The 24,221-nt window shown below is 46.0% G+C and overlaps 1 protein-coding gene across 1 annotated transcript in view; it reads left to right on the top strand.

Moving 5' to 3' along the window:
- The window catches only part of GNAO1 (G protein subunit alpha o1), a 1,102,755-nt gene that overhangs the window by 594,420 nt on the left and 484,114 nt on the right, over positions 1 to 24,221 (top strand). Inside the window, exon 4 of the mRNA XM_030203709.1 lies at positions 22,374 to 22,534. Within this exon, the coding sequence (XP_030059569.1) occupies positions 22,374 to 22,534 (161 nt within the window). The remainder of the gene's footprint in view (positions 1 to 22,373; positions 22,535 to 24,221) is intronic.

Genomic DNA, 24,221 nt, shown 5'->3' with positions numbered 1-24,221 from the left:
GCCCCCCCTAATAAGTCCCTCCCTTCCTTCCTTACCGATTTCGATGCCTGGCTCTCCCGTTTTCTTGAGCCCTCATCCCCATCCCTCATTCTTGGTGACTTCAACATACACATTGATAACCCATCCGACTCATATGTTTCTCAGTTCCTCACTCTTACCTCCTCCTTCAACCTCCAACTGAGCTCCTCCACCCCTACTCACAAATCTGGCCACTGTCTTGATCTCGTCCTCTCTTCTACTTGCTCACCCTCCAATTTCTGCGCATCAGCTCTTCCTCTCTCTGACCATCAACTAATCACATTCACACTTCAGCACCCTCCCCCTCATTCTCGCCCAACACTAAATACTACTTCCAGAAATCTCCAGGCTGTTGACCCCCTCACCTTATCCTCTAGTATCTCTGATCTCCTCCCTTCCATCATGTCCTCCCGAATCTGTTGACAAAGCTGTTTCCACTTACATGCCACTCTCTCCTCTAGACACCCTTGCACCGTCCATCTCCCGTCCCACAAGGCGTACCAATCCCAGCCCTGGCTGACCCCTTGGCACCCGATACCTTTGCTCCTGCGCCCGTTCGGCTGAACGCCTCTGGAGGAAATCTCGCACCCATACTGATTTCATTCACTTCAATTCATGCTATCCTCCTTCCAATCCTCCCTATTCCTCGCCAAACAGGACTATTACACCCAATTGACTAATTCCCTCAGCTCTAATCCTCGTCGTCTCTTCGCCACACTCAACTCCCTCCTCAAAGTGCCCTCTGCTCCCACCCCCCCTCACTCTCTTCTCATCTCTGGCCGACTACTTCCGTGACAAGGTCCAGAAGATCAACCTCGAATTCACCACCAACCTTCTCCTCCTCTCATCCTATAAGCCACCCTCTCAACCAACCAACCCAGGCCTCCTTCTCCTCTTTTCCTGATATCACCTAAGAGGAAACCGCCCATCTCCTCTCCTCCTCGAAATCCACCACCTGTTCCTCAGGACCCCATCCCCACCAACCTACTTAGCACCATCGCTCCTACTATCACCCCCACCATCTGTCCTATCCTCAACCTCTCTCTCATCCACTGCAACTGTCCCGGACACCTTCAAGCATGCTGTGGTCACACCACTCCTCAAAAAACCATCTCTTGACCCTACCTGTCCCTCCAACTACTGCCCCATTTCCCTCCTACCCTTACCTCTCCAAGATACTTGAACGCGCCGTTCACAGCCGCTGCCTCGATTTCTCTCCTCTCATGCCATCCTCGATCCGCTTCAATCCGCCTTTCGCCCCCTACACTCGACAGAAAACGGCACTATCTAAAGTCCTGCAATGACCTGTTCCTCACCAGATCCAAAGGTCACTACTCCATCTCATCCTCCTCGGACCTATCCGCCGCTTTTGACACTGTCAATCACAACCTACTTCTTGACACACTGTCCTCCTTTGGGTTCCAGGGCCCTGTCCTCTCCTGGTTCTCCTCTTATCTCTCCCATCGTACCTTCAGAGTACACTCTCATGGTTCGTCCTCCTCCCCTATCCCGCTTTCTGTTGGGGTTCCTCAGGGATCTGTCCTGGGGCCCCTCCTTTTTTCAATCTACAACCTCTTCCTTAGGCTCCCTGATCTCATCTCAATGGTTTCCACTAGCATCTTTATGCTGAGGACACCCAGCTGTATCTCTCCACACCATACATCACTGTGGAAAACCCAGCCAAAGTATCGGCCTGCTATCCGACATTGCCGGCCTGGATGTCCAACCGTCACCTGAACTGAACATGGCCAAGACTGAACTTATTGTTTTCCCACCCAAAACCCACTTCTCCTCTCCCTTCACTCTCTATCTCAGTTGATAACACCCTCATCATCCCCGTCTCATCTGCCCGCAACCTCGGTGTCATCTTCCACTCCTCCCTCTCCTTCTCTGCGCATATCCAGCAGATAGCCAAGACCTGTCGCTTCTTCCTGTACAACATTAGCAAAATTCGCCCCTTCCTCTCTGAGCACACCACCCGAACTCTCATCCACTCTCTCATTACCTCTCGCCTTGACTACTGCAACCTACTCCTCACCGGCCTCCCACTTAGCCACCTATCCCCCCTTCAGTCCATCCAGAACTCTGCTGCACGTCTTATCTTCCGCCTTGACCGATATACTCATATCACCCCTCTCCTCAAATCACTTCACTGGCTTCCGATCAGATACCGCATCCAGTTCAAGCTTCTCCTACTAACATACAAATGCACTCGATCTGCAGCCCCTCCTTACCTCTCTACCCTCATCTCCCCTTACGTCCCTACCCGTAACATCCACTCTCAAGACAAATCCCTCCTTTCAGTACCCTTCTCCACCACCGCCAACTCTAGGCTCCGCCCTTTCTGCCTCGCCTCACCCCATGCTTGGAACAAACTCCCTGAGCACATACGCCAGGCCCCCTCCCTACCCATCTTCAAATCATTGCTCAAAGCCCACCTCTTCAATGTCGCTTTCGGCACCTAATCACAACACCTCTACTCAGGAAATCGAGACTACCCCAATTTGACATTTCGTCCTTTAGATTGTAAGCTCTTCTGAGCAGGGACTGTCCTTAGTTATTAACTTGTACAGCGCTGCGTAACCCTAGTAGCGCTCTAGAAATGTTAAGTAGTAGTAGTAGTAGTGGTGTGCTGGTAAATGTTTAACAACAGGCTTTCTCCCCGGTCCACCTCTGCACCCCCCCCCCCTCCACCTGTGCACCTCCCTTCAAAATTGCAGAGCTGGCTATAGCTGGGGAGAGAGCCTGAGGGGGGGGGGAGGCAATGCATTACTCTCTCCAGGAAAAAAAAATTAAATGATCCCAGGTTCCAATCTAATTCATGTTTATTGTGGGATAAAATGCCATAAATAAGTAAATAAATATAAACTTTTAATGTTGAGCACCTGATTCTCAAAGTGGACATATTCCAAACACTAAAATGAAAATAAAATTATTTTTTTTCTACCTTTGTTGTCTGGTGACTGTTTTTCTGATCATGCTGGCCCAGTATCCGGTTCTGCTGCTATCTGTCCTCTTAACTCCATTTCCAGGGCTTCCTTTCCATTTATTTCTTTACTTTCCACCTTTCTTCTTCATTTCTTGCCCTACATCCGTAAGTAAAAGCTGGGTCCTCTACAGACTTGACTGTCCAGTGGATCCAGCTTCTGCCTATTTTCTTCATCCATGTGCAGTTTTTCTCCTCTCTTCCTTTTCCCTCATCTCATCTATTCTCCTTCCTCACTCTTCCATCCCCTCCATCCATGTCCAGCATTTCTTCTCTCTCCCTTCCCTCTCCTCCATCCATTTCCAGCAACCCTCCTCTCCCCTGCCCTTCCCTCCATCCATCCATGCCAGCAACCCTCCTCTCCCCAGCCCTCCATCCACCCATGTCCAGCAACCTTCTTATCTCCTCTTTCCTCCCCTCCATCCACCCATGTCCAGCAACTCTCCTCTCCCCTCCATCCATCCATACCCAACAATTCTCATCTCTGACCTGCCCCTATCCATTCATACCCAGCAATTCTATTCTTGCCCCTGCCCCCTTCTATCCATCCATACCCAGCAATTCTGTTCTTGCCCCTGCCCCCCTCTATCCATCCATACCCAGCAATTCTATTTTCTCCCCTGTCCCCTCCCTCCAGCCATCAGCGATTCTCCTCTCTCCCCTGCAATTCCCTCCCGCCCCCATCCTTCCCTCCCATTCCATCTACCCGCCCTCTTCTCCCCCCAAAAATGTACAGTGGAAGCAGGCTGAGCTCCGTTCCTGCATCTGCCTCCCTCTCCCAGACACTGCCTACCGCCACCACGATCGCAGGATCTACCTCCCTCCGTCTCAGCACTCATCAGCAGCAGCGCCAGTAGCGAATCATACACGCTGCCTCCTTCTAACCCGGAAGCGTCTTCTCTGCCGCGTTCCGCCCCCATTATCAGAACTTCCTGTTTCTGCTGGGGCTGGACGCGGCAGAGAAGATGCTTCCGGGTTAGAAGGAGGCAGCGTGTATGATTCGCTACCGGCGCTGCTGCTGATGAGTGCTGAGATGGAGGGAGGTAGATCCTGCGATCATGGTGGCGGTAGGCAGCGTCTGGGAGCGGGAGGCAGATGCAGGAACGGAGCTCAGCCTGCTCCCTCCGCTCCGCTGCCTCCACTGCTGGGTGGGCCTGAACCCAAACTGGGTGGGCCTAGGCCCACCCAGGCCTACCCGTGGCTACGCCCCTGAATCCAACTGACACATGAACAGCAAACAACTTTTACAATGTCTCATTTAGTTGAACCTTTCTGTAACCTTTCACATAGAATTGCACAAAAATGAATGGGAATTTTTCATCCATCAGCTTCACAATTAAACTCCAGACAATGCAAAACATAAATGTAAATCAGTATCATGGTACCTCCCTCTGGTAGCTAAAATAAGGAGGAAAACAGTTTTCAATTTCAGAAAATATAAAACAAAGTGGGAAAGTGTGCAGTCAGATAACGGTAACAAGTGATCTCTTATGCAGGGGGAGGAATGCTGGCTTCGGCCTAACCCCTGGTAAGCCTTTCCTCAGCTGAGAGGTGCCCAGCTCTACCACCGGCTGCCTTTCAGGTGCTGTGGAGGACTTGCAGCTCATCTGCATATCCTTACAGCCTTCTCCGGGGTGACACCCAGGTCCTCTTCGATCCACTCAGGGCCTCCACTCTAGGTGCCGCGCGCCTAAAGGCGCGCGGGGCATTTTTCTCTTTACATCTAATCTTCTTCCTACTACTACTACTACTACTAACTAACATTTCTAAAGCGCTACTAGGGTTACGCAGTGCTGTACAATTTAAACATAGAAGGAAAGTCCCTGCTCAAAGAGCTTACAATCTAAAAGACAAGAGAACAATCTAAAGACAAGTGTACAATCTAGAGGACGAGTGAACAGTTAATCTGATAGGGTGGATAGATTGGGGCATTCTATATTTCTCAAGCGGTTAGGCGCCGAAGGCAGCATTGAAGAGGTGAGTTTTAAGCAGAGATTTGAAGATGGGTAGGGAGGGGGCATGGCGTATGGGTAAAGGAAGATTGTTCCAGGCATAGGGTGAGGCAAGGCAGAATGAGCGGAACCTGGAGTTGGCAGTGGTGGAGAAGGGTACTGAGAGAAGGGCTTTGTCCTGTGAGCGGAGGTTGTGGGCGGGAACATAGGGGGAGATGAGGGTGGAGAGGTAGTGAGGAGCCGCAGACTGAATGCATTTGTAGGTAAGGAGGAGGAGCTTGAATTGTATGCGATATCTGATCGGAAGCCAATGAAGTGATTGAGGAGAGGGGTGATATGAGTATATCGGTTCTGGCGGAATATAAGACGTGCGGCAGCGTTCTGAACGGATTGAAGGGGGGATAGATGGCTGAGTGGGAGGCCGGTGAGGAGTAAGTTGCAGTAATCAAGGCGAGAGGTAATGAGAGCCTGGACGAGAGTTCTGGTGGTGTGCTCAGAGAGGAAAGGGCGAATTTTGCTGATGTTGAAGAGGAAGAAGCGACAGGTCTTGGCAGTCTGTTGGATATGCGCAGAGAAGGAGAGGGAGGAGTCGAAGATGACTCCGAGGTTGCGGGCAGATGGGACGGGGAGGATGAGGGTGTTATCAACTGAGATAGAGAGTGGAGGAAGAGGAGAAGTGGGTTTAGGAGGAAAGACGAGGAGCTCGGTCTTGGACATGTTCAGCTTCAGGTGGTGGTTGGACATCCATGCCGCAATGTCGGATAAACAGGCCGATACCTTTGCCTGGGTCTCCGCGGTGATGTCAGGTGTGGAGAGGTATAGCTGGGTGTCATCAGCATAAAGATGATACTGAAAACCATGAGACGAGATCAGCGAGCCCAGGGAAGAGGTGTAGATTGAGAAAAGAAGGGGTCCAAGGACAGATCCCTGGGGAACTCCAACAGATAGTGGGATGGGAGTGGAGGAAGATCCATGGGAGTGTACCCTGAAAGTGCGGTGGGAGAGATAAGAGGAGAACCAGGAGAGGACAGGGCCTTGGAACCCAAAAGAGGACAGCGTGGCAAGAAGTAAATCATGATTGACAGTGTCAAACGCGGCAGAAAGATCGAGGAGGATGAGGATGGAGTAGTTCCCAGTTGCTAAAGTACCTCAGTCGTTTATGGCCCCTATTCACATTCTCTTCCTAGCCCTGTCCCTTCCTAATCTTTTCCCTCACCACCTACCTCTCTCCGCTACAGGAACTCACTGCCCATCTATCGACTTCATCACCTCACCTTCTCTCCTACCCACTTCCTCCCTCTTGGCTTTTAATCTCCGTCTCTTTCTTCCCTCCATTTTGCCTTCCCCATTCCACCTAAATACCTCTCGCCTTCGACGCCTTCGTGGCCACACCTCTCCTACTCTTCTCCGCTCTCTTTTACTCCTTCTCTTACTCTCAGCCGGTGACATCAATCCCAATCCTGGCCCTCCTCACCAACTATTATCCCAACTCTACAGATCTCACCGCGACCTCTCTAACCTCATCTCTATTCCTTTACCCCCCTCCTCTTCTCTGCCCTTCTCTTGCACCCTATGGAATGCCCGCTCTATCTGTAACAAACTCCCCTATATCCAGGACCTCTTTATCTCGCGTCACCTCCATCTGCTCGCCATAACAGAAACCTGGCTCTGCCCTGATGACTCTGCTTCAGTCGCAGCCCTCTGCCATGGTGGTTATCTTTTTTCACATACTCCTCGCCCTGATGGTCGTGGGGGCGGTGTTGGACTACTTCTTTCTCCCTCCTCCAGATTTCAACCCCTTCTTCCACCTCAATCTCACAGTTTTTCCTCCTTTGAAGTCCACTGTATCCGCCTTTTCTCTCCTCTGCCTCTTCGAATAGCGATCATTTATCGTCCCCCTGATAAGTCCCTTTCAACCTTTCTCAGTGACTTTGATGCCTGGCTTGCCTTCTTCCATGATCCTTCCTCCCCCTCTCTCATCCTTGGTGACTTTAATATTCCTGCTAACGATCCTTCCAACTCTTATATTTCTAAGTTACTCGCTTTAACATCCTCCTTTAATCTCCAACTATGCTCCACCTCCCCCACTCATCAAAATTTATCACTGTCTTGATCTCATCTTCTCCTCCAACTGTTCACCCTCTAGTTTCCTTGCCTCTGATCTTCCCCTCTCTGATCACCATCTTATAACTTTCACACTTAAATCTCCTCCCTCCCAGTCCCGTTCTATCTTATCTAATTTATCTAGGAATCTTCACGATATTGACCCTTCGTCTCTATCCTCCCATGTTTCAAACCTCCTCTCTACTGTGGCACCATCCACGTCTGTCAACGAGGCTGTTTCTTCTTACAACAATACTATCCTCTGCCTTAGACACACTTGCACCTTTGATGACCCGCCCTATAAGGCATACAAAACGCCAACCTTGGCTGACTTCTAATATCCGCTACCTACGTTCCTATACCCACTCCGCCGAACGCCTCTGGTGGAAATCTCGGGCCCTTGCTGATTTCTTACACTTTAAGTTCATGTTGACCTCCTTCCAATCTGCTCTTTTACGCGCCAAACAGGATTATTATATCCAACTGACCAACTCTCTTGGCTCTAACCCTCAACTTCTCTTCACCACATTGAACTCTCTCCTCAAGGTGCCCCCTCCCTGAACTCCCCCTTCATTTATCTCCTCAGACCCTTGCTGAATTCTTTCACGACAAGGTTCAAAAGATAAACCTTGAATTCTGTACCTCGCCACCTCTCCCTCCACTAGTCCGTTCCCCTCTCTCTCCTTCCCCTCATTCCTTTTCCTCCTTTCCTGAAGTTACTATAGAGGAAACTACACTTCTCCTTTCTTCCTCAAAATGTACCACCTGTTCCTCTGATCCCATTCCCACCCACCTTCTTAATGCCATCTCACCTGCTCTTATTCCTTTTATCTGTCACATTCTCAACCTCTCACTTTCCACTGCAACTGTCCCTACTGCCTTTAAACATGCTGTGGTCACACCTCTTCTTAAGAAGCCTTCACTCGACCCTACTTGTCCCTCTAATTACCGACCCATCTCCCTCCTCCCTTTTCTCTCCAAATTACTTGAGCGTGCTGTTCACCACCACTGCTTTGATTTTCTCTCCTCACATGCTATTCTTGACCCACTACAATCTGGTTTTCGCCCTCTCCACTCAACCGAAACTGCGCTTACTAAACTCTCCAATGACCTATTACTGGCTAAATCCAGAGGTCAATATTCCATCCTCATTCTTCTTGATCTTTCCGCTGCTTTTGACACTGTCGATCACAGCATACTTCTCGATACCCTGTCCTCACTTGGATTCCAGGGCTCTGTCCTTTCCTGGTTCTCTTCCTACCTCTCCCTCTGCACCTTTAGTGTTCACTCTGGTGGATCCTCTTCTACTTCTATCCCTCTGCCTGTCGGCGTACCTCAGGGTTCTGTTCTTGGTCCCCTCCTCTTTTCTATCTACACTTCTTCCCTTGGTTCATTAATCTCATCCCATGGGTTTTCCTACCATCTCTATGCTGATGACTCCCAAATCTACCTTTCTACCCCTGATATCTCACCTTGCATCCAAACCAAAGTTTCAGCGTGCTTGTCTGACATTGCTGTCTGAATGTCTCAACGCCACCTGAAATTAAACATGACCAAAACCGAGCTTCTCATTTTTCCCCCCAAACCTACCTCCCCACTCCCCGTTTTCTATTTCTGTTGATGGCTCTCTCATTCTCCCTGTCTCCTCAGCTCGAAACCTTGGGGTCATCTTTGACTCTTCTCTCTCCTCCTCTGCTCATATCCAGCAGATTGCCAAGACCTGTCGTTTCTTTCTTTACAACATCCGTAAAATCCGCCCCTTTCTTTCCGAGCACTCTACCAAAACCCTCATCCACACCCTTGTCACCTCTTGTTTAGACTACTGCAATCTGCTTCTTGCTGGCCTCCCACTTAGTCACCTCTCCCCTCTCCAATCGGTTTAAAACTCTGCTGCCCATCTCGTCTTCCGCCAGGGTCGCTTTACTCATACTACCCTCTCCTCAAGTCACTTCACTGGCTCCCTATCCGTTTTCGCATCCTGTTCAAACTTCTTCTACTAACCTATAAATGTACTCACTCTGCTGCTCCCCAGTATCTCTCCACACTCATCCTTCCCTACACCCCTTCCCGTGCACTCCGTTCCATTGATAAATCCTTCTTATCTGTTCCCTTCTCGACTATTGCCAACTCCAGACCTCACACCTTCTGTCTCGCTGCACCCTACGCCTGGAATAAACTTCCTGAGCCCCTACATCTTGCCCCATCCTTGGCCACCTTTAAATCTAGACTGAAAGCCCACCTCTTTAACATTGCTTTTGACTCGTAACCACTTGTAACCACTCGCCTCCACCTACCCTCCTCTCCTCCTTCCTGTACACATTAATTGATTTGATTTGCTTACTTTATTTTTTGTCTATTAGATTGTAAGCTCTTTGAGCAGGGACTGTCTTTCTTCTATGTTTGTGCAGCGCTGCGTATGCCTTGTAGCGCTATAGAAATGCTAAATAGTAGTAGTAGGAAACAAAATAAGGCGAAATAGAGCAGCACAAATCAGTTTCAGACAAGACCCATAAACAACTTCAGAATGTAACACTATCAGGAAACACAAGAATTAAACACATTTAATATTTCAGTAGACAAACATTACATGCAACTGAATGTAAAGATAGAAAGCATGAGTCTGGCAGGCTGGCATAAAACTAACTGTCTGTACAGTAAACTAATAGCCAATGTAAAACGATCTAGCAATGAATTAAAGACTTTAATGCATTTCAAATATTCCTCTGCTGTGTGATTCGGACAGTACAAGGTAAAACCATTTTAACACCTGTAGATTTATTTTCAATTTGGGAATAATAAGGTGAGGGAGGAGCTGTAGCTTTGGTTTCCACTGCAGGTGGTGGAGGAGGAAATTTCTCATTCAGAGGTAAGGAGTTAATGTCATTCTCATGTTGAGAAACAAAAACCCACTGGTTTGAAGCTTGAAGGTGTTTCAGGCGGGAGGTACCCTTTTTAGTTTTTCAGTATAACCCCTAAGTGAGTGCAAAAGCTGTCTATCAAGGGATCCTTTATTTGGCCAAAAAAAATCAGTTTGTCTTTTGTTCCAATCATGCCATTGCATACAAAGATTTTCTAATTCCTTTTGCTGAGTAGGGAAATATCTTGTTACAATTTCAACAGGGGTGGCCATAATGTAAACAATAACAACCTAACAGACTTTCTAAATGATATAGTCAAATAATAAAAGGTATATGTCACGATTGTGACTGTTTTCTTGGTCTGTGCTCACCTCGCCCTCTGGTGGCCAGTAACGGTGACTGCTTTAGACTATCTGTTGCTGTTTTCCAAACATGATCCAGTCTGGTCTGGATTTTCCGGTCTGCCAGACTTGCTTGGTTTGTTTGTACCTAAGCATCACCCTTACTTGCCTTGAGATTCCTGAAGCTGAGCCTCAGCTGGTGATGGTCTTTTTAAGCACCTGTGAGCCTTGTTGCTTGGCCTTTGCAACACCAAAGGTTGAGGTTTGTGTGCGTTTTGCACTTCTGCCTTGTCTTGCTTTGCCTTGGTTCTTGTCAGTATTCCTAGTCTTAGTCTGTGTTCCTAGCTTGTTTGAGTCTCCTGAATCCTGTCCTGTTTGCTCCTTCCCTGTCTGCTTTTGGCTTCCTTCCCCTTGTTTGTGAACTTTGTATCTTGTCTGTTTGAGACCCTGTATCTTGAATCCTGTTCTATCCAAGCTTGTGTCTGTATTCCTGTCTGTTTGAAACCCTGTATCTTGAATCCTATTCTAGCCAAGCTTCTGAACCTTTATTCCTGTCTGTTTGAGACCCTGTATCTTAAATCCTGTTCTAGCCAAGCTTGGTCTGTATTCTTGTTTGTTTGAGACCCTGTACCTTGAATCCTGTTCTAGCCAAGCTTGTGTCTGTATTCCAGTGGCGTAGGAAGGGGGTGGGGGGTGGGAGGGGCTGTCCGCCCCGGGTGCACGTGCTGGGGGGGGGGGGGGTGTCAGCCCCGCTGGTTCCCTGCTCCCTCTGCCCCGGAACAGGTTACTTCCTGTTCCGGGGCAGAGAGAGCAGGGAACCAGCGGAGCCGACGCAGCTCCGAGTGACATGCACTCGGGGCACATCGGCCCTCACACCCGTCCCCCGCAAGTAAGAATGCGCTGCGGAGGAGGAGGGGGTGCATTGCGGAGGGAGGGTGTGTGCCGTGCTGCACCTAGGGGGGGGGGTGTGCAGCGGCGACCCGCCCCAGGTGTCAGCCTGCCTTGCTATGGCACTGCTGTATTCTTGTCTGTTTGAGACCCTGTACCTTGAATCCTGTTTTAGCCAAGCTTGTGTCTGTATTCTGTCTGTTTGAGACCCTGTATCATGAACCCTGTCTAGTCTAGATTGTTTCTCCCCACTTGGTCCAGTAAGTCCTGCCGGCTGCCACACCCCTAGGGAACAACGGTCAAGCGCAGGTGAAGTCCTGTTCCAGTCATGCTAGTTCCTGAATCCTGCTTGTGTTTCCTGATTCTGGTCCCTGCCAAGCCAAGTCCATTCTGGTTCTGCTTATTCCTGCCTCGCCTGCCTACAGCTTCTACTCCAGTCCTGTTGGTCCAGTCCTGGTTGGAGGGTTTTGCCTGCTGCTGCCGCTCCTTGTCAGCAGCCCAAGGGCTCACGATTCCAGACTATCCATGAGAACCTGACAGATTGCAAAGGCCATGAGCTCGGCAAGATCACCCTACCTGCTGGGTTTCCAGCCTATGACTTTTTCTCCTGTTGGCAATCCGGGACACCGCCTGGGTTTAGCTCCTACTTCCAGTTCAAAGTTTGGTTCCAGCTTAGTTATTGTTCTTGATCCTTTCATGACGCTTCATAAGTATCGTGGTAAACTTTTGTCTGATCCTGGTATGAAGAAAACTCCTGAAGCAGCAGCAGAGGGAAAGCATGTCCGACAGCTTGGGCTTGTGGTAAACCCAGTTTCTGCCATTGACCCTTCTACCATGCTTGTCTTGACTCCATGTTTGTGGGATACTCTTGAAGCTATCGCTGAAAGGAGGCATCTTAGAAATCCCATGCTCTGGGCTCACCTGGAGTCTAGCCTGAGTTGCGCTTCCAGCCAAGCTTCTGAGTCCAGCCTGAGGGGCACTTCCAGCTGAATTGCTTCTGAGTCCAGCCTGAGTGATGCTTCCAGCCAAGCTTCTGAGTCCAGCCTGAATGGCTCTTCCGGCCAAGCTTCTGAGTCTACTCTGAGTTCCAGTTCCAGCAGAGATGCTGAGTCTACTCTGAGTTCCAGTGCCAGCCGAGATGCTGAGTCCACTGAGTTCCAATTCCAGCAGAGATGCTGAGTCTACTCCGAGTTCCAGTTCCAGCAGAGATGCTGAGTCTATTCTGAGTTCCAGTTCCAGTAGAGATGCTGAGTCTACTCTGAGTTCCAGTGCCAGCCGAGATGCTGAGTCCATTCCGAGTTCCAGTTCCAGCAGAGATGCTGAGTCCACTCCGAGTTCTAGTCCTGATTCCAGTCCTGATTTCCAGTCCAGGTCCCAGTCCCAGTTCAGTTCCTGACTCCAGTCTGGGTCCCAGCCCCGGTTTGGTTCCTGATTCCAGTCCTGATTCCAGTCCGAGTTCCAGTCCCAGTCCCAGTCCTGATTCCAGTCCGGGTTCCAGTCCGAGTCCCAGTCCAGGTTCCAGTTCTTGATTACTGTTCCAGTGCAGCTACCCATGGTCATGTTTTGAAACTCCTTCATAGGTTTCACCACTGGTACCCATGGAGACCTGAATCACCCGTGGAGACCGGGGAGGCCTTGAGGAGGAGGTGCTGTCACGATTGTGACTGTTTTCTTGGTCTGTGCTCACCTCGCCCTCTAGTGGCCAGTACCGGTGACTGCTTTAGACTATCTGTTGCTGTTTTCCAAACATGTTCCAGAGGCCAGTCCGGTCCGGATTTTCCAGTCTGCCAGACTTGCTTGGCTTGTTTGTACCTAAGCATCACCCTTACTTGCCTTGAGATTCCTGCAGCTAAGCCTCAGCTGGTGATGGTCTTTTTAAGCGCCTGTGGGCTTTGTTGCTTGGCTTTTGCAACGCCGAAGGTTGAGGTTTGTGTGCTTTTTGCACTTCTGCCTTGTCTTGCTTTGCCTTTGTTCTTGTCAGTATTCCTAGTCTTAGTCTGTGTTCCTAGCTTATTTGAGTCTCCTGAATCCTGTCTTGAATCCTGTCCTGTTTGCTCCTTCCCTGTCTGCTTTTGGCTTCCTTCCCCTTCTGTTTGTGAACCTTGTATCTTGTCTGTTTGAGACCCTGTATCTTGAATCCTGTTCTATCCAAGCTTGTGTCTGTATTCTTGTCTGTTTGAGACCCTGTACCTTGAATCCTGTTCTAGCCAAGCTTGTGTCTGTATTCTGTCTGTTTGAGACCCTGTATCTTCTAGCTTGTTTCTCCCCACTTGGTCCAGTAAGTCCTGCCGGCTGCCCGCACCTAGGGGCTCAACCCCTAGGTAATGGCGGTCAAGCGCAGGTGAAGTCCTGTTCCAGTCATGCTAGTTCCTGAATTCTGCTTGTGTTTCCTTGATTCTGGTCCCTGCCAAGCCAAGTCAATTCCGGTTCTGCTTTTTCCTGCCTCGCCTGCCTACAGCTTCTACTCCAGTCCTGTTGGTCCAGTCCTGGTTGGAGGGTTTTGCCTGCTGCTGCCACTCCTCATCAGCAGCCCAAGGGCTCATGATTCCAGATTATCCTTGAGAACCTGACAGTATACTTACAAGTGGATGTCTGTAGGTACTTACAGAGTCAATCACAGCTTCCATAAGTCCGATATTCAGGGAGTCTGCAGATGAACCTAAATATCGTATTACCAAGAATCCTGCACTGAGTCCTTGGCAAGGCACAGTGAAAAGATCAATCCTCCGAAACAAAAGATCTTTCACACCTAAAAAAAATTTAAAGAATTCCAACAGTGGATAAATATCAGTTTCAGAAGTCTGACAGCTGATTCCAAAAATGTATTTGAGCACTGAACAGTTTCTGCAATCCTGTCACTGAAACAGAAACTGGAAAAAGAAAAATTTAGGATCCTGAAATTGGCAGTATAATCTGTAGCTAAGCGGAAGTAATATATATCTCCCAGCTCAGATTTACTCAGATTTAAAAATATAACCCTATCTCAGATCTATTTAAATTTGCCAAAAACACACTTCAAAATTTAGTTCCAGAGGAATTAATAAATTATAATAAACTCTGACTCCACTTACATCAATCTAACCATCCAACCTGCTACCAAATGTTTATAGTAGAGTCAGTGGTTATATGATCCCCTAGTCTCAGAGAAGGCTGTAATATGTAGAAATTCTTGCTCTGATCCTTCTACTTACCAAAAGAAATATACCACCCGGAGACACAGTGGACCAGCCACCTCCAAGATATGGGGTGACAGAGAAAACAGAAGCTATGTTTCTTCCAAAGAGAAAGGTTTTATTCCTTACCAGTTTAGATAATAACAAAGCAATCAGGCAATAACAAATAGCAATTTGTTGTGAGAGGGAGAGAGTTACCACTGCTGTAAAGAGTTACTCGCTGTTGATCATCCCAGCCTCTGACTAAATACAATACGATGGTAACTTATATACTTTTCTGTACAATGGATTGGGCATTAATTCCCTCCCAAATCATACAGCCTTGCAACTTCAGTTAATTTCTGTCTCACTGCATTGTTTACATAAAATGGAACACACTATCTGAATGTTATGGAATACAGAACACAATATCTAAATGTTTATGGAACACGGCAACTTATAACAAGTCCAAGGTTTCTTTTACAGGAGATTATAGTCATTGTTTTGCTACAGGAATCTTTCCTGGACCCAGGTCTTATCATTGTTTTGTCTAGTAACCTCAACACATCTTCACTTTCAAATTGTGTGCATTCTTAGTGTCCTTGTAGAGTCAGCGGCACCAATTCTGTCAGGGAGGGGAAGAGTGCTCCCTGCTGTATCAGCATGACCTCAAATTTACAGCTTTCAGCAGAAAGTAAAGGTGCAGCTTTCAGGCATTTTAGAGCCCTTAGCTTATGCAGTTCATGGGTCATAACTGACTTGTCAGTGGTCAGAAAAGTGCAAATCAATTCAGAGTCAACGGTTGTGAAAGGAAAGATGTTTTTATGGCAATCCCCTGACCAAAGCTAGGATGTTAGTGCCTAGGCATGTCTGCAGTACATGCCCCAGGCAGAGCAGAAAATATACATGGTGACTAAAGCAAAATAGAGGGAGCTGTGTGACTCAAATGGCTCGGCCACTTTGTCCCAAAATGCTTTATATAGATTATCGAATAATATATATGAATTGCTTATTAATGTAAGATGTATATAGGAATGAAATTGTTCAATATTGTGAGTGTATTTGCTTATGTAAATTGTAGAATGCTGTGGCCATAATAAATTCCACTCTTTCTCGGATATCTTGTCAAGTGTTGATATATGTTGTGTATGGTTTAAGCAGGAAAGGAGAATGCTAGGTGCTGCCTACCCAGTTTGTGGTTATCATATTTGAAGCTGTCGTAGAGCCTGGTATGTACTGTCAGTGTCGCATCATAGGGGGCTAGGAGGGGGGTCAGTGACCACTAGGTGGGTAAGGGGTGTTATGCCTTTGTTCCATTATTGTAGAAAATATCTATCTTTTGGTACTGCCCATGTCCCACCCAAAGCATGCCCCTAACATGCCCCCTGTAAATTTGGACAAATTGTGAAGCAAAACATCTAAAATTGGTATGTTGAAAATTGCAACTTAGATGTTTATGGTAGAAAAATGTCCTGCAACATTAAGATGTCTTTTGGACTTTTTTGTTTTTGTTTTTTGTTTGTTTGTTTGTTTTGGAGCCCCATAATGATAGAAGGCAAAAAAAATGAAGCCTTTCCTTTGAATGTTGCATTGCTATCCATTCGGCAATGAATTCCAGAGCTTAACTATTCATTGTGTGAAAAAATATTTTCTCCTATTTGTATTAAAAGAATTAGCATGTAACTTAATGGAATATCTCCTTATCTTAGTACTTTTTGAAAGAGTAAATAATTGATTAATGTCCACTTGCTCTGCTGCACTCAGGATTTGTAGACTTCCTCCCCAAGGTGAAGAGCCCTAACTTCTTAAGCCTTTCCTCATATGATAGCAGCTCCATCTCCTTAATTTTCATTTCATTTCATTTATTACCATTTATATTCTGACCTTATCCAGAGCAGTGTTCAAAGCAAAATATACATAATAAAAATAACAGAACACTTAAATACAATACAGACTCTTAATCATTTTGGTTGTCCTTCTATTCTAATTCCACTATTTCTTTTTTGAGATTTGCGACCAGAATTGCAAACAATACCCAAGGTGAGGTTGCACTATAGAGCAAAACAGAGGCATTATTATATTATTTGTCATATTTTCTATCCCTTTCCTAATAATTACTAGCATTCTGTTTGCTTTTTTGGCCACCGCCACCATGGAAGAATTCAGCGTATTGTTCCAGTGATACCTAGGTCTTTGACTCCTAATGTGGAACTTATAGCATCAAGTAACTATTATTTCGATTATTCTTCCCAAAGGTGCGTTGGTGTGCGCTAAAAACTAGCACGTGCTAATGCTAGAGACACCCATAGGAATATGTGGGTGTCTCTAGCATTAGCTTGCACTAAAAATTAGCGCACACTAAAAACGCTAGCTGCTACAGTGCGAATTAGTAAATAGGGCCCTGAATTTCATCTACCATATCAGTGCCCATTCTTCCTTGCAATTTGTCACAGTCCACATGTGATTTAACAACTTTGAATAGTTTAGTGTTATCTGCAAATATTGGGCCCTTTTACTAAACTGAGATAAGCGCTATTGTGCTGTTACTCCCAAATTCTATTAATTCTAAACTTTCATGCACAAATAAGGGTGCGTACTGAATTTGCAAATGCAATTTAATTGAATAATGAGCCTATTTTAACACCAATAATTTTCTGCTAACAATTATTTGTGCTAATTGGCAATAATTTGCATTTACATGCACATCTTTCTAGTTTGTATTGTATAAAGATGCATGTGTAAATTTTTAAGCATGAATCCGAAAAGGGGGCATATCCATGGGAGGGGCATAGTGGGTCATGGGCATTCTATAATTTGCGTGCAATGTTATTGAATATGGCAGATCCATGCCTAATTTAGGGCCCTATTTACTAAGCCGCACTGTAGGTACGCTTAGCACCTGGATCTGCTCCCAATTTTGGGTGTGAGGATATAAACCAACTAAAAAACTGGTGTAAATCTTTGTGCCTAAGGGCCCTGTTTACTAAGCCACATTGTAGACGTGCAAACATTTTAGTGTGCAGTAAAAATCAGCATGCACTAATGCTAGAGATACCCATAGGAATATAATGGGTGTCTCTATTGTTAGCGAACATACATTTTTAGCTTATCAGAGTGGGCTGGACACCACAGAGGGAAATGCCCATGTGAATCGCTGCCAGAGACAGCCCGAAAATGTACATCCTGCCAGATCTGTTGTTAGATATGGCTGAGGCCCAAGGCAGAAATTTGGGAGGGAACCCCAAAGCTTACTTACAGGCTTGCACCTTCTTCAGCTTCTGGCTAGCCTGGGGTTCTCTCTGGCTAGGGTCCAAGGGCAGTTGCCCTAGTTGTACCTCCCTAACACCATCTCTGACATGTGCTATCATTATATTTTGCACAGTGTAGAAGAAAATGCACCTCTTTGTATTTCTCTGTGTTGTGCTACATGCAAGGTCTGGCCTCTTGGGATTTTGACTTAATTTGTTTATGGTTTGTGGTCACTTATTCTGTATTTGACATTTGTGTTCTGTGTGTGTGACCAAAGTATTCTGTTATCATGAATTTTCTATGTAGTATTCTGTAGTAATTTGGCTTGTTCAGTTTTCTTGATAGATGTATTGATATTTTAGGGCCCCTCTATAATATTTAGGGGGGAAGCGTATGTGTGTTGGAGGACCATGACTCATGGAGGATGAAGAGTTCACTCTCATGTATTTCCCCTATCTTTCAATGTGGCCTGCAGCCACTGAAGCCAGCACTGCTACCCCCACTGAAGTTATTGGGAGTGGGGTAGGTGTGCGGTAGGAACAGGGGCAGCACATGGGTGCATCAGTGGCAGGTGTTCCTCCAGTGCCCACTCATCCAACCTGTTGGCCCACCCAAACATTGCCTTCTGTCTATGTCACTGCCCCAAAGTCAAGACCTTCACCCAGTGGCGTAGCCAAGGGTGGGCCTAGGTGGGCCCAGGCCCACCCACTTTGGACTCAGGCCCACCCAGTAGCAGCACATCTATGATGTGGTTGGCAGGGATTCCGAAGCCCCACTAGCTGAAAACTCCCAACAACTGTCCCTCCTGCATACCTTGTAAATAGCAGATCTTCACCTGCAGCAAGCAGCGACTGATACATACTGCTCACACCGGCCCCATAGCCTTCCCTCTGACATATTCCCGCCTATGCGGAAACAGGAAGTTGCAGCAGTGGGAAGGCTGTAGGGCCAACATGACAACCAGTGTGTATTAGTTGCTTCTCACTGCCAGTGAAAATCTGCTATTTAAAAGGTATGCAGGAGAGGGGGGATGTTTGAGACCATATGGCACGCAGGTGAGAGAAGGAGAGACCAAATCACCTGTAGGACTGGGTGGGGTTCTTCTGCCCACCCATCTTGGGCCCAGGCCCACCCAAAATTGGGTGTCTGGCTACGCCCCTGCCTTCACCCCTTCTAAGTACCCCTGACACTCAAGTCAAGCCCCAAAGCCCTCTGACAACGTTAAACCTCTTCATACTTCTGAAGCCCCCAGCCCTTAATTGAGCCCTCTTCCTGAGAGGTATGGGGATTTCCTTGGTATCCAGTGGCAGTGGCAGGAGCAATTCCCAGTCACTCCTGTCCTATTGGGCTCTGGATTCAATATGTCACTGGCTCACTCCTTGCTTTAGGGGTCATGCTGCTAGCCATGTGAGACTACTATTAGGGTTTACCAGTTCCATTTTGAACCCAAAGTCTGGCAGAGGAGAAACGACTTGGGATCATTCCTGCCCCAGCCACTAGATAACAGGAAACACCAATAGATCCCAGTGGGGTGGGGGGGGGGGGGGGGGGAGGAGGGTGAGGGACTTGACATAGGTATCAGTATGTGCTTTTGGAGGGAGGGAATAAACAGGCTTGATTGTGGGTTCAGGGTGCTTTGGGGAGATGAGGACTTGACTTTGGGATCTGTGAGGAACTGGAAAGGGAAGAAGGTGGGGTTCATGCAGGGCTTTTACAGTAAACTAATATGTGTTATTCCATTCACATGTTAATAACTCCCTCTACCCCCCCATGGTGGCACATGTTTAATTGTCTATTAGGCTCATTTTCAAAAGAGATAGATGTCCAAAAAGTGACTTAAGTCAGCATTTGGACGTTTATCTCACAGAAACATCCAAATCAGTATTATTGAAACCTCTTTTGGATGTCTTTCTCGGGGGGGGGGGGGGGGGGGCTGCTGGAGGCGTGTTCATGGTGGGAGTTAGGCGTTCCTAAGATATGGACGTCTTTCAGCAATAATGGAACAAAACAAAGACGTCCAAGGCTAAAACTTAGACATTTTGAGCTAGACCTGTTTTTATAGAGAATAGCTACAGCGGGACACTTTCCCAGGATCAAAGTATGCTGCACTAACCACTAGGCTACTCCTCTACTCCACACAAAAGATGCCCCAAATGACCAGATGACCACTGGAGGGACTCGAGGATCACCTCCCCTTACTCCCCCAGTGGTCACTATCCCCCTCCCATCCCCCCCAAAATGTGATTAAAAATATTACATACCAGCCTCTATGCCAGCCTCAGATGTTATGCTCAGGTCAATTAAAATAGCATGCAGGTCCCTGGAGTAGTCTAGTAGTGGTGCAGTGCACTGCAGACTGGTAGACCCAGGCTTCTACCTCCTCCTACTTGTTACACTTGTGGAGGAAACTGTGAGCCCTCCAAAACGCACCATTAGCCCACTGTACCCACATATTGGAGCTCCCTTCACCCGTGAGGGCTATGGTAGTGGTATACAGTTGGGGGTAGTGGGCTTTGGGGGGTTCAGCAGACAAGGTAAGGGGGCAATGGTCAGATGAGTACTGAGGAGCATTTTATAAAGTCCACTGCAGTGCCCCCAAGGATGCCCTATTGCTTTCCTGGGATGTCACATTTCCACTATTTTACTACCTGATGCCAAGCTTTCTATTTTTTTTTATAACATCTGAGCCTTGTGTCTATTGTTTATCATTAGATTTGGGTTTTGAATTCAGATCTATAGATGAAAAGGAGGTCTCATTATATATCTAAATACCAGAGTGCTATTTTTCCATACGTCATAGCAAGAGTGTACATTGCCTAATTACCTGTCCCAGTGCAACTGAAGCTTTTACCTCCTCAGTGCATGTAAATGGTTTCATCCCTGTGTGGATTCTCTGATGCCATGTGAGGCTTTCTTTCCAACCAACGCTTTTACCACACTCAGGACATGTAAATGGTTTCACTCCTATGTGTATTCTCTGGTGCATTGTGAGGTTTACCTTCTGACCAAAGCTTTTACCACACTCTATACATGCAAATGGTTTCTCTCCGGTGTGGACTTTCTGATGCACTTTGAGATTTACATTACAACCAAAGCTTTTACCACACTTAGAACATGTGAATTGTTTCACTTTATTTTGGATTTTCTTGTGTATTTTGTATGTTTTGCATTTGGATGTATTTGTTTGAAAATGGACCAAAAATAAAACATCCAAATCACAAAACATTTTTCCAAACAGCAATTTTCAAAAGGAAAAGCAACTTTTTTTTGTAGAAAATGTCCTTTCCTGTTCTGATTTTGGACGTTTTACAAAAACCGTCCAAATTCAGACTTAGATGTCATATCCAAAAATGTCCTTTGTGCATTTGACTTGCCCAGAGTCACAAGGAGTAGCAGTGGGAATTGAACCCATATTACCAGGATCAAAACCCACTGCACTAACCATTAAGCCACTCCTCCTCTGTTTTGGACATCTTGCATTTTTGGACGTCTTTTGTTCAAAAATGGACCAAAAAAAAAGGACGTCCCAATCATAAAACATCCAAATCACAGGACATCCATAGTATTTTTGAACACAAAAGATAGATGTCCATCTTTTTCAAAAATGACATTCTTTCCTGTTCGGAATTTGGACGTTTTTGTAAAACGTCCAAATTCTAATTGAGACGTTTCTTTCGAAAATACCCCTCTATGTGTTTATTGTACACTATTACACTAATTCAATAACAAATGGTCTGGCAGCCAATATAAAGGCAAAGTGGTTATTATGAAATGTTAGAAGTTCTAGTAGAAACACAGGCAACAAACTGGCGGAATTTTTCTGGCAAGCTGCAATGGTAGCCTAGATTGTCTGGCAGACTACAAGTACTGTATTAATTAGAGGATCTAGTGCAAATACAGTGCTCAAATTGCCATCTATATCTGGTAGGCTACATATGGGGGTCTAAGAAGCTCACTAGTACTAGCAGGTGTTGTATTTGTATCAGGTTGCAGTGATGTTCAATCAGGGCTTTCTAGGGATTCTATGAATTTCCAAGTGGCTCAGGCTAACATAGAGGTTCCCAGGTGCACTGAAGAAATTCCATGAAACTAGAGGCCCTGCACAACAAAGTCTTCCTTTTTATCCTCTTCCCACCAACCTACTCGCTATGTTATCGCTTCCCACCAGCAGGAGGAGTTAGCAAGCAGCACTATTTACATGTTACTGCTTCCTCATCTTCCTGATTCCATCTGAAATCAAAACAGATAACTCTGTTTAGCAGCTGAATATGGATAATTTCTGATACTGTTTGCACTCCTCCCCAACCCCTAACTGTACAAATAACTGGCCATTTAGCAATTTAAAAAGAACAGTGTTATCTAAAAATATATGAACAAGCAAATTATGTTTGCCAGCTAAGCAAGTTCACTGGCAAGGAGCAAGTATATAATATGGTTTAAATATTGGTCCAGTTGTTTCTTTTTGACTGTTTATCTGTTTTCTCTATGGAGTGTATGTATTTCAATAATAATTTACGTATGCCAAAAAAATAAAATAAATTCCAAACTGCAACATATTTTTTGTTCTTTCCAGTAGGTATTGGATCATAAAGCAGTCAAAAACAAGCTGTAGAATAGGTCCATCAACCAGAAGGCTGTATGCACATAATAGTTGTATTTGTTCATGTCCATACTGCTCTTTTGTTTTTGCTATGGTTTTTGCTGATGTCTTTGCTAGATTGACTGGTTTATGAACCATGTTTAGCCAGATACTCCTTGATTACAGTATACTATTTTTGCTCTCATTGACATATTTGGAGCACTACATTTTCAACTTCTTCCACCAGGCTGATGCAAAAATGGTATGTGATGTGGTGAGTCGGATGGAAGATACTGAGCCCTTCTCTTTAGAGTTGCTGTCAGCTATGATGAGACTCTGGGCAGACTCTGGAATCCAGGAATGTTTTAACCGGTCCCGGGAATATCAACTTAATGACTCTGCTAAATAGTAAGTGACTTTTCCTGTTATATATTGATTTGGAGACCAGAATAGCCATATTTATTTATACATCATGGAGGTAATTTTGTAACTGTTGTCATTAAGCAAAATGTAAACATGTACATTTCATTATGTAGACCTTGCAGAATTTTTAGTAATTCATTTTAAAATTTATTTCACTGAAAACTGCGTACACAGATTTACATTTAGGGGCCCTTTTAATAAGCAATGGCAAAAAGTGGCCTGCGCATAGTTTTGGCAAATGGAAATGGCGCGCGCTGGGCCATTTTTTACCACAGCAGGAAAAAGTCCTTTTTTGGATGTGTGCTAATATTAAAATTAACATGTGGCTATTTACTGCCTGAGCCCTTACCACCACCTATTTAGAAGATGGTAAGAGCTCATGTGCTATTTGTGCGGTAATCAGGCAGCATGTAGTGGATGAACGTAAAAAAATGAAATTACCGCCTGGGCCACGTGATAGCCGGGCAGTAGTTCTGAATTGGCTTGCGTTGGATGCACGTAGGTGCCTGTGTGGCTTAGTAAAAGGGCTCCTAAGATGGGCTTCTAGTTCAGCCAGTTATCCAAACCACAGAGCAATGACACAGCAACTATACAACCTGGACAGAGATGGCCCATGACGTCCAATAGGTGGCAAAGTGTTCCTCAGGCAGAGTAGGGACAGCACTTCAGATCTGATGGAAAGCAAAAATCCATTTTCTTCAGATATAAGTCTTTTTTATGCAGAACTGCAGGCTGCATGCTGAAGGAGCACCTCGACCATGAAATCATTGTTCCAGTAAACAATGTGTATTCCTTGGGTGAAAAGGAACCTCAAAGTCTGGAATAACAGGTTTGTGGATTCCCAATGTTGTGATGTTGAAAACCTGACACTGTGTCACATGCGTAATGAGGCAGGATCATTCTGACCACAAAGTCCAAGTTTCACAAACAATGTGCAGTTGTTATTCTCCTTATCCACTTGAAACTTTGGCAATGTCTGGCAGTTTCCTTCCTGACTTCATGCAAATCAACAGCCTTTTGCATGAAAGTTGAAGTGAGCCAGAGTTGTATGGAAGCCTTTGTCCCAACATGTATCAGGATGTTTGAATGAGCATGATTCTGACATAGGGTGCCACAGAATGAAATAGTTTTTAGCTGTGCCATGTGGAGGGGCATTTTCGAAAGGGACGTCCATGCGTTGATAAGAACGTCCTCGCAAAACGTCCTGATCCAGGGGCGGGAAAACCAGTATTTTTGAAACAAGATGGACGTCCATCTTGCGTTTCGAAAATACCGTCAGGGACATCCAATCCTTAAATTTGGTCATCCCTAGATTTGGTTGTCCCTAGACTTGGTCATTTCTGATTTTCGGCAATAATCGAAATTAAGGGTGTCCATCTCAGAAACGACCAAATGCAAGCCATTTGGTCGTAGGAGGAGATGGAAACAGACCTAAACAAAATTAGTCCTTTGTAGGTGGGAATAGAGGTATGGATATTAGTAATCTTAGATACCTTCACAGCTTCATAAACACAAATGTCCAGAGCTCAAAAAACTTAATAATTAATTGAATGCTAAAGCTGTTGGTCAAAACCCACTTATCTTATATTGTGGTTGTCTGCTGGGATCCTTTAAATTCCTTGACCCACCTGTCCTTGCTTTGTCAGGGGACAGCTCCAAGACAACTAGAATA

The sequence above is a fragment of the Microcaecilia unicolor genome, chromosome 5 (genome assembly GCF_901765095.1).
Source record: "Microcaecilia unicolor chromosome 5, aMicUni1.1, whole genome shotgun sequence".
Lineage (NCBI taxonomy): Eukaryota > Metazoa > Chordata > Amphibia > Gymnophiona > Siphonopidae > Microcaecilia > Microcaecilia unicolor.
This window is presented reverse-complemented; position numbering and strand designations above follow the sequence as displayed.